At 35.6% G+C, this 20,080-nt stretch overlaps 1 protein-coding gene across 3 annotated transcripts in view; it reads right to left on the reverse strand.

The window, feature by feature from the left end:
* Nucleotides 1-481: 481 nt before the first annotated feature.
* Nucleotides 482-20,080, reverse strand: part of SLK (STE20 like kinase) — a 49,179-nt gene continuing 29,580 nt past the window's right edge. For 2 of the 3 annotated variants that reach the window (XM_060768335.2, XM_060768334.2), the window contains exons 11-20: nucleotides 19,601-19,731; nucleotides 19,220-19,343; nucleotides 17,215-17,394; nucleotides 15,073-15,165; nucleotides 8,152-8,281; nucleotides 7,581-7,705; nucleotides 6,470-6,658; nucleotides 5,405-5,530; nucleotides 3,268-3,381; nucleotides 482-2,392 (exon numbers count right to left, since the gene is read on the reverse strand). In XM_060768335.2, the coding sequence (XP_060624318.2) occupies nucleotides 2,252-2,392; nucleotides 3,268-3,381; nucleotides 5,405-5,530; nucleotides 6,470-6,658; nucleotides 7,581-7,705; nucleotides 8,152-8,281; nucleotides 15,073-15,165; nucleotides 17,215-17,394; nucleotides 19,220-19,343; nucleotides 19,601-19,731 (1,353 nt within the window). In that variant the 3' untranslated portion in view covers nucleotides 482-2,251. The remainder of the gene's footprint in view (nucleotides 2,393-3,267; nucleotides 3,382-5,404; nucleotides 5,531-6,469; nucleotides 6,659-7,580; nucleotides 7,706-8,151; nucleotides 8,282-15,072; nucleotides 15,166-17,214; nucleotides 17,395-19,219; nucleotides 19,344-19,600; nucleotides 19,732-20,080) is intronic. The other variant, XM_060768336.2, reaches the window with a different exon arrangement.

Genomic DNA, 20,080 nt, shown 5'->3' on the forward strand with positions numbered 1-20,080 from the left:
CACACACACACACTCCAAGAGCATGCCTGCAGCTGAGCGCCTCTTACTCCAGAGAAGCAACAGCAGATGCCAGGTAAGTAGAACACCAGGAAGGGGAGCCAGTGTGTGTGTGTGAAGCCCCCCTTCCTATAGTGGTCTGAATTTCTGGGCCCCTATTTTTTAAAAAACTATTTTGGGAGGCTCTTGAAAGCAGATTGGGGGCCCCAACTAAAGACAGGACACAAAACAGGGCAAGATTTCCCCAAAAGCACAAGACTATTTGTTAGCATGCATTATGATCAACCACTAATGTAGGAAGGCGCTAAATTGATTTCTAAGTTTTATTTTGTGATTTTCTTGTGAGATAAAGTGTACAGTGTGACACCCGTATAATGAATTTCCATGGTGTCACAACTGAAATGGACTTCTTGAGACTAACAAAAAGAAAGAAAACAGACAGCTTGCAGTGGAGTCAATGAACACAAGATTTTTAAGCAAAGTAGACAGTTAAACAGTATTTAATGTTATAATCAATGCTAGTTGTTTCATAAAGGTGAAGCTTTAAAAAAGTAAAGGCATTTGAATACTTGTTCACTCTAAGCAACTCAGAATAAACAAATTTAAGTTTGCGTACAGCAAAATTCAATATTCTAATGATGCATACATTAATTTACAACCTGGTACATGATGAATATTTATAAAAGAAAATGTGGGATATTAAGGCTAACTATAAAATATTTGTTAAAAGTAAATTATAATTTGAGAAGAACAAAATGTAACATGCATCTTCAAACTATACTCACTATACTGTCACAATTAAACAACCAGACAAGGTCAAGCCCATTATCTGAGTGTGGTAGCCAATGTATTGATTAAAGTAATGTGATAAACCTCTTCCTTCACATGCAGGAATGCTACTGACATAATATAAAATTTATCAGAAAGTGACTGTTCTCTCATTTAATGAAAGATAGCAAATGTGAAAACTTACAGTTGATTATCCAAAGTTATCTACTAAAGGATTAGGCTGTTGAGGACAGGAAGCAATCAACATTTATATTACAAACCTAACTTGGGTATACCAAAGGACAGCTTACAATACTGTTTTGATATGACTCAAATCTAAAGCCTTAAACAACTACAACTTTTTTTGCAGGCACATCTCCTGCTAACATAAATATTTCAATCCCACCCACAGAGAAAATAAGTTATGATACAACAATGTATTTTAGAACTGAAATCTCTAACTGACTGTGTGGACTCCCAAAGTCCTGCATGTGGCTAACTTTTAACTTTAGTAACTTCATGACAAAACAATGTAACACATTAAACCGTTTGCCTTATATTTAACTTAAACCCTTCTATAGATCAACAAACACCTGAAATTTAAAAGAAAAACTCTTCCGACTAGAGGCATCAGTAATGTTTGTAAGTACAGAGACAGCCATAGCCACTTCCTGCTTTGGAGTCCCAAACTGCTACTTTGGTAGGGAGAGAAATACCAGTTCATATTTCTTTAATGCACGACTGAGTTTGTGGAGAGAGATTCTGCACATATCTGTAGAAAAAACTACAAATCAGAAGCAAAGGGGAAGGAACAGGGAAGCAAACTGTACATTTCAAAGTCAAACTGGGATTTTCAGTGCAAGTATTTGACAAAAAAATGTGGCAGCAGCAACAGCAAGTATCTCTGTTATGGTAACATAGAGAATAAGGGGGATTTCTTTAGAGACAAAAGGAAAATGCCCCCTTCGTCACCTCCCCAAAACCAAAAATTGAAACAAAATGAAAACAACAACTCAGCATATGTAACAGTTGTAGGCACTGAATAAATGAGCAAGAGACTCGTTTCTTCAAAATAATGGGTGAATCACAAAGAAAATTTGGTTGCACTAATAGTATCTTTGTTTCAGAATCTTTATTTTCAGGGCATTGCAAATGATTAATAATAGCATGGGCCGGTGTCCTAGTGCCAACATAGTTGGATACTACTTTTTTTTCCAGATCATTATTGAAATGGCTATATGTTCTTGAAAGGTACAAGGGAAATCAAATCTTAAGATCAATGTCTGTGCTTTGAAATTGTTTCCATAATGGACATAGTACAGGGCAATTCCGACATCATTGATTGTCTCCAAAGAGAGCATATGGAATTCCACTAAGGGTCTTGGATGCATGACGTAGATTTATTGAGGCAGAAGCTGAAGACAGGAAAAATGAAAATTTCAAAAAGCGCACTCAAAGTCACCTCACAGAGGGACCAGACTCATGATCAAGTGGAATGCATGCTAGGAATTGGGTAGAATTTAGAAATCCGGCTTTGCGTTGATGGGTTAAGGCATTCAGATTCTCCAGACATTTTAAAGAAAACTTCTTGCTCTTGAAGCTTCCGAGCAAATTCTTCTTCTAACGTCTAACAAAAATAAAAGCCAAATTGGTTAAACGTTTTTAACCTAATTTCTAGGAGAAAAAGTAATGTTAAGCTTAAGTGTAAAGAGAAAGTAGTTCCAATATATACAGACTTTCTATATATATTTCAGATTTCAATATTAATGTCAAAAATATGTAGTATGATTTTACATAGGATTTGTGCTACATTAGAATAGTAAAGACAAATATCACTTAAGTAAAATAAATATTTAATAATCAGACAAATAAAATAAGGTGTAAACAGTAAACTAATCTGGGAATCAGCTATTGCAACACATCCATGTAATTCTATGCTATGTAAAGAAGATAATGCCATTTGATTCAGAAATGTTCACATAACCAGACTTTTTATGGTTGGACAACTGGAGACCAAATCTGACTACCCCAAACCTTTCTATCCAGCCAGCTCCTTAATTGATTCACACACACTATTATAAACATTGCCCTTTTTTCACAAGTTAAATCAAAAGTCTGTTGAACTCCCTCTCCCTTCACTCTCACACGTAAATCCACATTTTTTTTTGTTAAAAGCCTTCCTTATATTGCAAAACCACTTCAGTCTTCTGTGAAAACTATAAGCAAAAACACACACAAATGTTACAGCAACCGAATGCATGTTAAGGGAAAATATACTACTGAGCAACTAAAACTTTGTTCGCTTCCTGGTTTGAAAAAAAGACTGATTTTGGGTCTAAAACAGGGGAAAGGTTTAAACTTCCCCTATTAGTTCTAAAACTAATTTTTAGTTTTAGAAAAGGAGAGGGGGAAAAGAATAAAAACTTATTTCCAAATTTTAGTATTTTATTAGTAATTCTATCTTCTCCAGTTTGTAATTATGTGTTCTCAAACATGCGTTACCTTTTTCCGTGGTCTCAGTTTTTCTCTCCACTCTTTCAGTTCCTGGCTATGCTCTTCATCTAACTCTTTTAGTTTTTGAGTTTCATGCTCAACCAGTAGATGGCATTTTTCATTCTGAAAATGGATACAGATAATCCTTTAGTAAAACCAAACCAGATTAGATGATTACCCACTTGTACAGCAGCATATGCTGACCTAATTCATTAATTAGCTTACTCTGTATAGTAGCAAAGATAATTCCTGTACCCTTACTAATGCTCTCTATCAACATGTTACCTTTACTTCAGAAAGTATGACTTGAACTGCTCAGTTAGGGCACCAGAAGTGTATATTAGATAATTTCCTACTTTCTCAGAAAAAGCTAAAGCTATATGTTGGTCTTGATTAATACCATAGATAGGCAGGCTGTTTTACTATATTATAATCAGACCGTTTTACCTGCTACAAGACATATCAGATTACCTCAACAAATAAGTCTTTGCTTTACAACAAACAATTATAATATTTAATGACAGGCAAGTCTCCTTGGGAGTAGTATTCTACATACAAAAATGGCTACTTTACAGTTGACACTCATTTAACTTCACGCACAACCGTGTCTCAAAGAAAAGCCTCTAAAATCTTTGATTACAATATATTGTTTGTTTTAAGTAGTGACTTCAGGCACTACAATAACAACAACAAAAATATTGAGGAGCCTGGGTAAACCATGATAACTTAAATCTCAATATTATTGCATTATTATAATAATATTTATTTCTATCCTCCCTTTCTTCCAAAATGGGAATTCAAGAAGGATACAACTGCTCAAAAAAGCTTTGTCTCCAAGCAGACAACAGGAAGCATTTAATCTTAGAATTCTAGCTATGAAAAGTGATATCATAGTTAGAGACTGCAGTCTTAAGGTTGAAGAACATTTTTCCAGTTGAAAATCTTTTCAGGGAGCATAATTTTCCCTCTGCAAAGAAAGAATGCTTTGGAATCAATTGTGAGTTTGGTATTACTCAAAGATAAGGCAAGAAAAACCTGGTATCATCGCTCCCTGAGCTCCAATCTGCTGCCCTCGCACCTGCTTATTTATCCAGCTCCAGCAGCTGCAGGACCACTTTGATCTCATTAGTGATGCTCTTAGAATTGATACACAACTGGAACTAGCTTTTTGTATCTCTCTTCTATTTGTTTACTTAAGTACATCATAATTATGATTTGGGAAGACTACAATGTAAGTGTAGCATCCCACCCTATTTCCATTAGGGATTGAAATGAGTGTTTTAATACTGATAAGTTTATTTCAATCTTCCTCTACAATTTGTAATGTAAGAAATCTCCATCATAGAGAATATTTCATGTTGTGTGTAAGTCTATGTAAAAAAATGAATATAACCATCAAGACGTAATGTGTGTGCATGCATGCCTAGTACATTGGAGAATCCATTGCATTCCATGTAAATGTAACGTACAAACAAGAAATCATCATGACTGAGACATCCCTGTACATTAATGCTGCTAAGGAGCATAATTCAGTTTAAGACAACATGCATCAAACTCAAGCCCGGGGACCAAATCTGGTCCACCATGTCATTTTATGTGGCCCTTCAGATGCTGGCTTACACCTTCTGTTTTCCTGATGGAATTTGTGGTACAGTAATATCTGGAAGGCTACGGTTTGTTCTGTTTAGTCAGGAGAGTGGGGTCTGAATTAAGGTACAAGGCTTCTCGATTGGATTTCTGACTTCAAAATGTTATTGAACCTTTCCTCAACCCCAAAGTCACAAGCGCTGTTGGGTTGCAATTCCCATTATCCCCAGTATCCATGGCGACAACCAAAAGGGATGGGGTTGTCATTCAATAGCATCTGGGCACCCAAACTAAGTAAAAACTGAAGAGCATCGATTACTATATAAAAAAATTACAGCTGCCCCTCTGTAGCCATGGATTCTCTATTCATGGATTTAACGGCCCTTTGAAGGCAACCATAAGGTTGATGTGACCCATGAGGAAAATGGAACCTTGGTTTAAGACTTTAGACCAAGCATGGTCAAACTTCATCCCTCCAGGTTTTTTGGACTTCGACTCCCACAAATAGTAACAGCTGGTTTAGACTAATGCTGTTCATTAAATGACATTATGCATTAACCTGTAGTTGATGGAGTTCTCTAATATTGGCTTCACACTGCAGTTGAAGGTCTCTCATCTGATTTTCATGCTTCTGATGTTGAGCCAGTCTTTCATTTTTTTGTCTCTTTTCTTCTTGAATGGCAAACTTTTAGAAAAATAAAGGGAGATAAGTAAAAAAAAACATGTTCCTAAATTTTACCATATAATTAAATGATTGTGCAACCTGCATGAAAAGTAGATTATACTGAAATTAGTAAGATTATACAAGTGAAGAAGGACTGAAAGTGATGTGCATGATATCACGATAATCATTTGTTCTATTCCTAGCAATACTACATTCACTAGCTCTTTTCAAAACAATCTACACAATGCTACTCAAAGGAACGGCCTCTGAGTTACTGGCTGCATTCTCTAGGACAAAAATGGAAACTACTGAATCTAATGGGATCAAAGAGGGCATTGGTTCCTGGTTCATTGTGAAAAAAGAGATTGCCAGTCTTCCACATCAGATATTGAAAAGCACTGAGGAACACAACACAAGCCACAGTATTTATTAGTTCTAAATCAATTCTCAAGAGTTTTAAGAGTAAACACAATAAACTCTTAATAGTTTATGCAGCAAGATACAACTTTCAAAGTCAAAATGAACTGAGTTCATAAACGTCATGGAACTTCAGTATCTACTTAGGTATATCTCATTTAATATATACAGTAAAATATGTCTGTGTAGTTGTGTTCCTGGGTATAATTTCAGTAACATAGCATTTGGTAGCACAGAATTCTATTTTCTCTTTACTGCATTGTTTACTGCAGGTACACTGCTGCAACCTAATACAAAAAAAACCCTGTGTTTCTCCAGCCCTTCTTCACCATCTTCCTAGTGCTTATGTTACTTAAAAAACACCTTGCAGCCAGATAAAGGATGAGGAGGAAAAGAAAACTGGGCTGGTGTAATTGTGCTTTGCAAATAGAATTGTCAAAGGCTTTGTTAACTATATGTCTGTATACAAATCTACTACTTCCACACCTACAACCTTCACTGAAACAATGCAGTGTTTCACTGTGTAAAGCAGCTGTTCATCACCTGCTTTATTTTTTCACGATCCTGTTCTGGAGTACTTGAAGAATTAATTCGTAGGCTTTTTTTGAACATCGCCATTCTCGTTTTTGCTTCACTGCGCTGGATTTTTGGCAATCGAGCTCTTTCCTGGGTCTGCTTGTTTTTTAACTCCTCAATAAGTCGTTGGTTGTATCTTTGCATTTGTTCTGTTTCCTGAAAAAATAATGAGTTGACATATGTTCAGGCAACATTGAATTTAATGCAATTCTTGTATCATCTATTTACATGTTTCCTTAATGAGAAAAAAAGATAAATCTTTAGAAAATGTTCAAAGCTGTTAATAACACCCAAACCCAACTTTATTTCATAAATGCCGAAAGATTCTGGCAACAAGTAGTTTATGGAGACTTGACTTATTAGCCCCAAGTGACATTCTAGTTCCTGTTGCCTTATCATACTCAATTGCAATAGAAGTGGTTCAATAAATGAAACAGCATCACTTCAGTCTTGCTTATCATGTTCTCTGAATATGAGTATTTCCCCTTTTCCTACTCACATGCTCTCAACAAATCAGAGAAAGAATCCAAATAGGCTGCTTGTGTGTCCCAACTAGAATAAACACAGTGACTCAATAGAAACTTGGTAAATTAAATGTAAATTCCATTAATTCAAATGCCTGTTCTAATTGAAATTAGGGCCCCTTCCATACAGCTGAGCAAAATTCCATATTTTCCTCTTTGAACTAGATACATGGCAATGTGGACTGAGATAACCCAGTTCAGAGCAGATATTTTCTAGGTTATATGGCTGTGTGGAAGGGCCCTAGGTTTAAGTCATGGTTTTTGTCTCTCACTGGAAGAGAAGTAAATAACAAAAGGGGAAAATTTGCACACTGCAATAAAAAAGGAGTAATGTACAACCGCAACCAATCAGGCATGCAGCACATACAAGTAATGGGGCCATCATTCCCAAGCTTGTTGTGACACTGGCAACCGAATATAGTTCCAACAGTTCTGCAGAAAAAAACTATGGCATGTTTCTTTAATAATAAAAAGCGAATCTAAAGGAAACGTTGCCTGTCTTAACTCTGATTCTAAGTTATTCAAAAATGCTGAGAAACTGAAATACCACTAACTTTTTCATGCCGTTTAAGCAGCTGGTGTCTCTGCATGAAGTACTGATCTTTCAGCTGCTGTTTGAGAAGTTGGTGCTTTTCCTGTAAGTGTCGCTCTTCTAGCTCCCATATTGCAGCTTCACGAGCTAGAAGAAAAATGTTTTTTGAGATCTTTGAGAAAAGTTATTTCCCAAACCAAAACACTTTATAAAACAATAGTTTTATTAGATAATATCTTGGGTGAAATACCAGAGAAAACAGAAAATAATTTCCAACTAAGCTATCAAACAAATATCTGAACAAAACTGTAGGTGCAAGGAAGTTGGCAGGATTCTGAACAAAGAAACCATTTTGAATGGATTGTTGTGCAACTTTTTACTTGATTAATAAAGACATCCAAGTACAATCACAGTATTAAATAGATTTTCCCGCTTCTGCTGCAGAAAAAAGTAGAACATTATTCCACAAATATTCTGATTCATTTTCATGGGGTTTGCATGTGAGCAGTACTAGGTGGCCTGAGCCCTTAATGCCATCTAGTACTTTAAGTTTATAAAGATTTAATCCAACAGGACAAACAGGGGGGAAATACCTCTCATGAGCTGTTGCTTGTTATTAAGACAATCGCGTTCAATTGTGGCTAGCTCTGCTTTTTGCTGGTGAATTATTTTCTTTAGTGAGGCATCCAATTCTTGTTGTTGCTTCTGCACAAATTCTTGCTCCTATTAGAAATTGGTCAACACTGAATCAATTATACACAACTCCTAGACATGTTATTTTGTATTTCCTAAAAAGCTGAGAGCAGCATTCACATCTATGTCTCACATTCATCAAAATGTGTTAGCAGACAAAAACACAATTTTTCCATAAAGTCCATCCAGAAACAACAGGCCTCTGAACCTGTGTCTTCTAGATTAAAAACCAACATTCCACAGATAAACTGAATTTACAGAGCAAGTAGACCTGCTGCATGTACCATGACATTTGCAGCATTTAATACCAAGAAGGATGACAGGGAAACATGCATATTTGAAGAGCCGGGAACAAATCTTGAGAATTGAAACTCACTCTATGACTTATTTCTCTCTTTCACTCTCCCCATAGTATCCCCCTCCTCCTTCTATTGTGTGGGTGAAAGTCAAGAAGTTCATATGATAGACTACAAAACAGTCAAATGTATGCGGAAATATTTTTCCCCATTTGGAAGTAGTTTACCAGCTACACGGCTCTAACCAGTTATGAAAGTTGTATATTAGGACGGAAAAGCACACAACTAGAAAACGAAAGAGCTAACTAAATAAAATCTTCATTTCTCTTGAAGAAATTAAAATTAATAGTTTGCATCAATTTTCTTAGTACAAATAATGACCAATTATGCTAATTTGTATTTCTAAATGAACAGGAAGCAACGAATTACAAATTAATGTGTGAAAAAATTGTTCTTCACAAAAATGCATCAGATTTGAAACATCCCCCTTTTCCAAATTTGTGAGTATTTTTTGAATCATTGCAAAGAGAGTTGTAAGTTTTTTGTTTACAATTTATGATACTTTAGGACTGTTACAAAGTTTTTTCCCCATGGTGCATTTTTTCCATTAGTGATGTCAATACATGTGTGCATTTGTATGTGCCTTCAAGTCACCTGCTTACTTATGGCAACCCTATGAATTTCGTAGGGATTTCTTGGGTATGACTTCCATATTTAGACTTCATGTGGATATGTCAAACTGCAGGTAATTGCAAAACCTACTGGGTTTATGACTTCTGGCAGAAACATGCCATAAATTTGTACTGGAAAGTTCAGGAAATTCCAAGAGGAGACCTCTCTAGGTATTGCTATGCCCAGTGCAACTTTGTAATTGGCTCCTGGTGGGTGCCTTTTTATACACCTCTGACTCAAATAGTCAAAACATAGGGTTTGCTATTATCTGCAGTTTCAGGTATCCAATGGGAATAGGTGGGTACTTGGAATATATCCCCACCAATGAGGAGTTTATACTGTAGAGTGTTATGTCATCATATACTCTACAGAATGCATCCCCTAATTGCTCCTACTGAAGAAAGAATCAGAGGTCAAAGGGAGCAGTAAAGAGAGAAATAAATGCTTCCAATCAATTGTGAATGTGATAGCATTAGTGCTTTTAAGGAAGAAGAGACCATTGTCTTTCCCCCTGCACCTATCATACGTTTCAACCAGAAAAGGAAAAGGGAAGAAACATTTAGCATAACACAAGAAAAAAATAAGCTTCTATCTTCTCTTCTTATTGCAGATTGATTTCAGCTACATTATATAATAGTACGTATTATTTTACTGACTATGAACTTGTGATAAAAAACCCATGTTTTTAAAGAAAGTAGATTGTGTACAAAGATGCAGGATGATAAGGTTTCAGAAGTATATTGCTGTTGAAGTTTTTACAGTATTTTATTCTGATTGTTTTACACCGCACCTTACAGAATATATAAATGAGCTAGGACTGATCCATAATTAAGTACACAAATGAAATACAAGTCACACTGAATACAGAAGCTTTCAAAAATCTTTTATGAAACGAAATACTGCAGCAGAAATACAATATGCTGATTAAGGTTTTAGACTCAAACACTCAGAAAGCCGTAATTTCTAGATACCTAGACTAGAGAATGATATATAAAGATGATAAAAGAACAGCATAACATTTCCAAATGCAAAAATGCAGAATTTGCATGCCATCTTCCTCAATGGCATTCACTGCATTTTCATGCTTAACAGCTATCTTACTTAAAATTAGCTACAATGAAATGTGATCACCTGCTCAGAAACTAGCACAAACTACTTCCAGAGGCACATTTTGCCTAGGACACAAAAGATGAGGAAGAAAGGGCTAACCAACCCAACATAATCAATCACATGTAGGAACATTACACATGATGTAGAAAAGAACATTAATCCTTCATGCTGATACAGCTTTTAGTAGTCCACTTTTACTGAACTGGCATTTCATCACATAGGCCAATTGGCCTACACATGGGAAGTCATTCGTTTGTGGATACAAGTAAATGCGCAAATCTGCAAATCTGACATTAACTAAGTTGCAGAGAAATCAGTCACAATAAGAATTCTTTACAAACTTCTCATAATCAGTCAAAATGCACTGGATGAAGTCAGTAAAAAGAATATTCCAGGGAACCTGCTTACTTCACTAGACCAAATGCAAAGCTGTTCTTAGATCTGTATATGTACCAGAATGTGTATCAGTTTTCTTATTAGTACCTCCCCTATGTTACATGATGACTCACTTTTGAAAACTAGGTATGGAGCAGCTTCTAATCAAATGGGAAACAAGAAGAATAGGAAGCACCCACTGCTCATGCGCATGTAATGATGGCTGTCATATTTTTTAGCATAAAATCATTTAAAAATTAAATTTTCCAGTTGTATTTGTGGATATGATTGAGTATATATCAAAGATGATAAGAGAGAATGTCAGTAATCCTTTATTTTTATAGTTTTATTGGTGTACCAGATTTCTTGCCCTCGCTGCAAATTTCCACTTTTTACCACTGACTACAGGGCAGCATTAAGCTAGGCTAGTTGTATAAATTTTGTTAGTATGGATTTATTGTTGTTGTATTCAGGCACTGAATGTTTGCTTTTTATGTTTGGAATCCGCCCTGAGTCCCTTTGGGGAGACAGAGCAGAATATAAATGAAGTTGTTGTTGTTGTTATTGCTTTGATCACAGTTTGAAGAAGAGGTTCTCACTGTTGGTCAAATCCTGGTTGAAAAGCTAACTATAATTAGTATTTCTGTAACATTTCAGTGTTGATCTCAATCAAGGAAGGCCACAAGGGTGGGAAGTGGAGAGAGACTTGTGAGCTGCCTGCATTTGCCCATCACTTGCACTATGTAGGTCCCAGACAGATCAATGAGAAACAGAAATTACTGAAAGATGTAGAAAGTTTTCACTTCTAAGTAAGAACGTAAGAGATGTGGAATTGAATACAGAGCACAATCCAGCCAAAGATTAATCTTTTATAAATACTGTATTTTACTAAACGTTATCTGGATGAAAATGAGAGTAAGTTAGACATATTTAACTTTGCCAGGTTCATGCTGAGAATTATTATATGTCTGTGGAATAAGACTGAGTAAAATATATGTTAATATCGTCTTGAAAATGACAGATTTCTGTTTTCAGTACAGCCTTTCTCTTCATGTATGCATATTTATTTAATCACACCTAGAAATTTATTTGTATATCAAAAGTTCTAGATTATGAAATACTACTAAATCCACAAATACTCAACATTACAGGTTATACTAAACTGTCATCAAAGTAATTAACTAACTTCACAATATTAGTGTAAAACAGCAAATGAACTAAGCTCCAGAAGTGTTAGTATCTAAACTTCAATTGACTGAATGGAGGCTGAATGCCAGCTGAATAGCCTGAAAATATATGAAAATATGAACTGACAAGACAAGAGATTCCATCGAAATGCTAGCAATAACTTTTTCTTACTGCAAAAACTGTTCAACAGTGGAATAGATTGAAGGTGGTGGACTCTCTGTCTTTGAAGTTCTTTAAACAGAGGATGGACAGCCATTCTTCAGGAGTGCTTTATTTGTGCATTCCTGCATGGCAGGGGGTTGGAGTAAATAGTCCAACTCTAAAATTCTGTTATAAAGCTCTTAATTCTTTCAACTAAAAAAGCTACTTTGCCTTATTAGAAAACTTTATTTAATATCAGTATTACAATAAGCCAAAAACTTTAGTTTATGTGTGTCCTAGCAAACTTTTAAAAAGTTAACATCCTATATAGAATTTTATTTTTAAAATGTCAGCTGGAATAGTGAAGGAAAGGCATTTCCTTTGGGATCCTAATATTCCTACATAATTATTTTAAAAACAACATTGATGAGATGCCATATATACTTGAGTATAAGCAGAGTTTTTCAGCACATTTTTATGCTGACCCCCTGGCTTATACTCGAATGAAGGTCCATGATCAGGATTGCTCTACTATGTTTTTGCGCTGGCAAAACTCCCTACCAAGACCTTTACCCAGGAGAGACCAAGAGGCAGGATGGGAAGGGAAGGGTGCAAGGGGAAGAGGAAGCGATTTGCAAGGGACACCCAGAAAGGCAAAGCAGCAGCAGGCTCCGCCGCTGATGGCGTTTGCAAACTGGGTTCCCTCCACTTCCTTTTTCAAGTTCCAGCACCATTTGAATTTCCTGCCTCTTCCTGGCTATTATTGAATCCTAGAGTTGGAAGAGACTCTCAAGGGTGCCCTCCAGTCCAACTTCTGTTTTGCCAGGTCAAAGCATTCCTGGCAGATGGCCATCCAGCTAGAAACCTTACCCCTTCAATATGTCCATGCATGGACTGAATGGCCTTTGGGATCTTGGTTGATGGCTGAACTGAAGGCTGCACTTTTAAAGTTATTGCTGATACCATATTGTTTTTGTTGACCCTCTTTTCCAGTTACTGAACTAGTTTATGGTTTTTCTTTGAAATAAATATTCAAAAACATTTGACCTGATGCCTCAATTAATATAATTTTATTGGTATTCATTTTTTACTTTGAAATTTACCAGTAGCTGCTGCATTTCCCACCCTAGGCTTATATTCGAGTCAAGTCAACAAGTTTTCCCAGTTTTTTTGTGGTAAAATTAGGTGCCTCAGCTTATATTCAGGTCGGCTTATACTCAAGTATATACTTTAACAATGCAACTCTACAGTGCTGACAATCAGATTAGACAATCCAGTAAATGAATTGAAATTGCTAATTCAACAGCCATAAAATAGAAGATTTTTCCCATAAGGTATGCAGACTTCTTGGAGTAAGAGGATTCTAACCCACCTCCCGAGCTCCTTAATTAGAGAGAACAAAACAGAAAAGTAAAAATAAATAAATAAAGAGGCTTTAAAAGACTGTCATTGTTGCTTAACATAGAGAAGTGTTACAATTATATTCTTTGCGCCATGAATAAAACCTTATGTTGCTAACTCAGTGCCTCTTATTATGTGAAGTAGGGAAAATTCTTTATCATATATTATGAAGTATTCTGGGAAAGGTCCAAGTTTCACAGCAAACACAATATGCAAACACAGAACTCAGATTCACACATATGCTGAAAATAAACTCAGCCCGATTTGTTTTCTATAACCTTATCTTTCATAAGCATATCAATACAGCATTATAAATCAATTTAAAGCAGAAAAGAGATTATTCAGCATGTGTGTTAGAAAAAGCAGGAAAAACAAGCTAACACTACAGAGGAAATAACTATTTTTGTTGTGTTCACTTACATCCTGCATTACAGCATTGAAGAGAGTACATGAGGACAACTGAAAAGACTGAATCATAACCTGAGCAACGCCCTGTGGAGCAGAATACAAAGCACTTCCCAGGTCAGAATGCAACTACAAATGATGCATTAAAATGGTGAGTATCAGCAAAATTATTGTAGGATCCAGTTACAGAAACCTCATTGGGAAAAGAGGTGATATAAATGGCACAATCTCTGCATGAAAATAGTAATACTTCTGAAATTATTTATACCTACAATGATGGAAACTACAAAAGAAATCCAAATAGTGAAAACAATATACAAAAGGGAATATAACTAGTAACCTACAAATATACTTACTACTTTACTGATGAAGCAGTGGACTTAGGAAAGCAAAGTTAATTGTATTCATGGAAACAGTAATTGCAGAAACTAAACAAGGACTTAGTGGCTACAATACAGGGCGTTTCAAAAAGGTAGATCCATCATTTTGAAATATCCTTTATTTGCCCATATTACTAACCCATTGCCATTTAACTTCCATCACAACTCACTCTGCCACAAAATGTTTTGTTTGGGGATTACAAATATACAGCTGCATTAAACCTTCTTGGAATACAATAAAGGCTAAAGGTACAAGTGCAAAATCACGGGAGAAGCACACATTCCAGCATTCACAGTGCTTTGTAAAATAATTTGCCTAAAACAAACAAACCCCTAAACCCACAACAACAACAAAAAGGCAGAGTTGAGCTCCATACATGAGAGAAGCTTGCTCTGAGCAAGTAGTCATGCCTACAGTAATACTTTGACTTACTTCCGTCCTTCCCTTTCCAGAATATTCTGCCCAACCTAGAAGACACTATTAAGTAATGGACTAACACTAACTTCAATGTCTTGAATTAAAGGATTTAACAGCAGTGTGCAGCATTGTTAGAGAAATTCATATCAGTTAGTTTCACAGTTTTTACAACACAAAGACATTTTTAGATCCTGGCCATAAACTACCTTTCTTGACTCTCTATGTATTTCTATGATTAACGAAAAAATACTGAAAACAGAACATGTGTTACACTTTTCTTTATGTACAAAAATTTAAAACTAAAGCTTTACAAAATTTTATTTTTACAAAATAATATGCATTCCAAAGGAAAAACAAACAACTCCACAAAACGGTTAAAGCTATGCAAATGATGCTGCTTTGGGGAGTTTAGATGCATGAAGCTGCTGCAGTTACCTGAGCATGCTGGGACTGAGTAAGCTCCTCTTTCTTGCGTTTCATGAGCTCTTTTCTCAGTTCTTTTGGTGCTTTCTCCACTTCATTAAAAACCTACAGTGCACAAGCATGCAGAAGGTGGGGAAAATAACCTTTTTCTCCACAGCAAGCATTTATGGTGAATATGAGAGTTGGTCAAGCATAGGGAGGTCAAAAAGAGCATGCAAAGCCAGAATAGTTTGCTTAGTAGAAAATGGATGGAGGAAGCAGGCATGCACACAACAACTGCTGATTACATAACAGAAAGAAGTGCATGTGCAGACTGCATTTTATAAATTAGTTCTGTTTGCATGCAAATACCAATGTGGTGCTTTTTACAATAAATTCTTAAAGTACAATATCTGTAAAGAGTTAAAGTGCATTCAAAACTCAAATTAGCCTATACTGAAAAGAGAAAGAGTTTTACTGCCAAGGTAAAAGCTTCAAAGTAATAAAAAGTTTGGCTTAGCTCTACTAGAAGAGAACAATGACAACGGAAACCATGTCATATCCAAAGAGAGACACAGTGGTCTAAATGACACCATTCATAACAGCCATGATAGATTCTAAAGTAATGTTTACTTAAAATAAGAAAAGGTAAATCATGTATTCTGCTTTATACAACCTATCTAGCTATTGGCATTTAAAGAAAGTTGGCCTAACATTGTGTTTTTAAAAAAGTGAGAATGATCCTTAAAAATAATGTTATAATGAATCAACTAATCTTCTGTTAGTGTAAATGATCAAAATCTTGATTGTGTGTGTTCACGCCCTCATAAAGAAATCCCATACCTTTTATTCAAAAAGAATTAACACATCAAAAATATCAAAGAATAAGTGGAGAGTTGTTTAAGTCTGGAAAAGCCCACAGGTCAAAAAACCAAATCACCACATGCTAGTCCTTATGAACTCGATTGTTTTTAATGCATTAAATCTCTTCACCAGGTTCCCGTTTCAAGACCCAATCACCAATAGAGACTCAAAGTGCAAGAAATCCAGCAAGGAAAAAAGTCAATATAATACAGGTTAAAAACAAAATATAATATTGAGGTATCAGAGAATTGCATATTACACTACTAACTGCCTTTGCATAAAAATCCTGGTTGAATACTCTAAAAAAAAAAACCACTGGGGAAAAATTTCAGAAATCTGTAATATGTCTCACCACATTTTGTAACTTGTCTCAAACAATCATTTAAAGGGTTGACTACTGCCTGACTGGAATGGCCATACTAAGGAAATTTTATTGAAGTCTTTCTGTCAGTTGGCAAAGACTTTTTTATGTTCTGCACAGCTTTTGGGAAATTATTGCATCTACAATCTTTCAAGAGTGTGTTGTACTGCTTTTTGATTTCTTTGCTAAGACTTTTAAATATTTTTTTCTGTTACAGCTGAAATAGTTGTCAACAATCTTCTGAATGCTTTTTATCTATGTTGTACTTGCTCTAAGCCATGCCAGGCAACTGTGAAGGCTAGGAGACTGCAATGGTTCCCAGGAGACCCTGGTGGACTACAACCCACATCTCCATAAAATCAAATCAAAACATTTTTGGTCCTCAAATGTCCTCTGGGGAACAAAGGTGCACCACATTAATCTCAGGAAAAGCCTTGAAAAATTATATGAAATGAGTGGAAGTCATTTCCTGTTTCAAAATATATACTTACTTACTTACTTAGTTTAGTTGAAAAAATATCATTTTGGCCACAAAGGACCCAGCAGATTTCCAAATGTGATGGAAATGAGATCTATACCTACACCATGAAGAATCATTCTTAATAAGGCTGAAGGAGCAATCCACCACATCTGGATTATCCCCTTGTGTCAAACCGATCAAGCAGGAGTCCTCCAAAATCCTAAACCATAACTACAGTTGACTCCTGGCTCTCTCTTCCAATTTTATTTTTCCTGCCTAGCCAACTAGTTGAGCATTTCAAATTCACCATAAATTATACTATTTTAGGGTTAAGTCAGATGTTTGTAACTCATGGACTATCTGTATTCTAAAATTGGGATGTGCTGCCTCTCTTTTAACAAAATCAGAATTCACTATATAATACAGATATGGCCAATTAGCAGAATCATCCATAGAATCATCCCCTCTCAACAAAATCAATAGATTTTACCTCCTTTTTTTTGTTTTTCAGCATGTTCTGAAATTTGGACAATTCTTTCTCTTGTTCTCCTTTAATGCGTTTTGCTTCATCACGTAAGCGATTTGTATGCTCCTGTTCCAAACGCTCTATTGTCTGCTTTTGCTGTTTTTCTAGGTTTTCAATCTCCTGGTCATACTGCCGCTTCTTACTCTGGAAAGAAATTCCATTAAATTCAGCATTTATCGAGAGGTGGGTTCCAATTTCAGTGTGCCATCTTATTAGAAAACTGATTTGTCACAGTATTTAAAAAAGAATCATTTCAATCATCCACATATACAGAAATACATGGAACAGTATCCTATAAATACAGTGAAATGTCCAGATGCAACATATAAAAACAAAACCCATACATTTGGAAAGTTACTTGGGGCATAATGCACATTTTATGTATTTTATATGAAGGAATGCGCTACATGAGATACTCAAAATACACATAATACATTCCCAAGTGATAGTTTCTTCCAGTAGAAGAAGAAAGGAAATGCACATCAGCCATCAGCCAGAATATGTATGTATAGGTTGCCTCATTTTAATAGAGACAAAACAAAGATGACAATTTGTCAATGACTGCAGGCTTGAATTATTTGAGGGAGATTTTCTACTAAAACATAAGTTGCTTTTTTGTATAACATTACTGGATAAAATACATGCACTACTTAATAATTGAAATTGGGAGTTTTAAGTTTCCAGAAGGTAGATATGGAATCGTATTGTCGAAGGCTTTCATGGCTGGAATCACTAGGTTCTTGTGGATTTTTTCAGGCTATATGGCCATGTTCTAGAGGCATTTTCTCCTGACGTTTCGCCTGCATCTATGGCAAGCATCCTCAGAGGTAGTGAGGTCTGTTGGAATTAGGAAAATGGGTTTATATATCTGTGGAATGACTGGGGTAGGGCAAATTGCTGATAAGGATGGTCAGTTGAAACATTCACACCTAGCTCCAGCAGAGAAGAGCTCTTTGCCCCACGCCAGTCATTCCACAGATATATAAACCCATTTTCCTAATTCCAACAGACCTCACTACCTCTGAGGGTGCTTGCCATAGATGCAGGCGAAACGTCAGGAGAAAATGCCCATATAGCCCGAAAAAACCCACAAGAACCTAGATATGGAATCTCTTGCCAAACACTTCAATATTATTTAAGCCTAATAGACCAGTCTGACATTGTAGAACAACAGCTCAGCTTCACTGCCCTATCATGATTGGCATCAAGCACTAATATATAACACTAATATGCAGTATCATACAGTTCAATCAAAGATTGTTATGAATGAGCTCTGTTCAGAATATGTGAAATGATATTTTACCAGAATGATAATGCTGTGCCTACATAAAAACTTCTAGAGTTTTCTCTATTCATCAAAGAACAGAATAGCTATTAATTTTGCTACAAGAGTGTAACATGTCTGCTCCTCCAGAATATATTTTAACCAGTGAGCTATCATACATTTTTCCTGAGCTGAAACAAGAGAAGCAAACTAGTTTAGAAATTACTTGCATAACTTTCTAAAACAATGCAAGATATGCAAACAGAGAATATGTAAGGAGATGCAGTCATGTTTCCAGGACAACTGGCCAACCCTTCCTTGTGTCAATTCATTTGTGGCTATTTTAACCTAGATCTAGAAAAATGAGGGAATGCCATCAAACCTGTCATCCTTATCCCGCTACAGCTATTCACAGAATTAGAGCTGAGGCAATGCAAAAGTCCTATGTAAATTATTGTAAAATGCTAAATAAACTATTCTTTAGCATTTTTAAAAGCCACTATTATTTAGTAATGTATAACCAACATATAAAGATAGCAAGCATGGGGCTGTAAATTGGCTCATAGGAGGCAAACACACACAGAAGAGGCTAGGCAGTTTTGGATTATTTCAATTAGGAGTTAATCATGAGTTCGTTCAATAAATACTGAACTGTGTATGTGTACTTTAGTGTGTGTGTATTTTACTGTGAAATGTATTCTTTACCGTCATTTCCTGTTCAAAGCGTCTGAACATTTGTTCCCGCTGTTGTAATAACTTATTGCTGAGCTGCTGTTGAGCTCGCTGCTCTTCTTTTTGGAGCAGTCGTAGTTCCCGTAATTCTTGACGTCTGGTAGTAAGGAGGGGGAAAATATTGTGAAAATGAGGAAAGATTTAATACTAAATTCAACATCAGTACAAGTGGCATTAAAAAAGAAATGAACACAATCATTTAGTAGATTTTTGGAAATAAAATATTTTTTTCTTAATTATTGCTCAAAGACAGTAAAATTATATTTTAACATCAGTAAATCTGAGATAAAAAATTTAAAAACTCCCATTGAAAGAGATGCTCTCTGATTTTGGAACTGAATTTTTTATACTCACCGAAGATATCGCAGCTCTTCACTTTTAGAATCATTGTCAGTGACGATTTTTGAAGTTGTCACACTTACTTCTACACCATCAACAACAAATTTGCGAGTTTTCTTAAGCGTTTTTTTGTGCCTCTTAGTTTCCTGAATAAAAGAGAATACAGATGTTATTAAAAAGTCTTCTGAGCTGCACAAAAACCGTCTAACATGCATATTTTGAAATGGTTAGTATTTAATTTTAAAAACCCACTGTACACCATACAAGGTCCTCAATGTTACCTTATCAAAACAAAATCTTGGTATTAAAGGCATTAACATATATATCATATATATAATGGTAGAAATATGAGAACAGGAAAATTGCAAGAATAAATAGATAAGTAGAGTTGGCCTTCCACATATACAAAAGAAAAACAGAGTGTTTAAAGCCCCGCTCCACAAAATGCATGGTACACACTTTATGCCTAATCTCTGCCAAAGAACACTGGAAAGC

This window comes from Anolis sagrei, chromosome 3 (assembly GCF_037176765.1).
Source record: "Anolis sagrei isolate rAnoSag1 chromosome 3, rAnoSag1.mat, whole genome shotgun sequence".
NCBI classification, from domain to species: Eukaryota; Metazoa; Chordata; class Lepidosauria; order Squamata; family Dactyloidae; genus Anolis; species Anolis sagrei.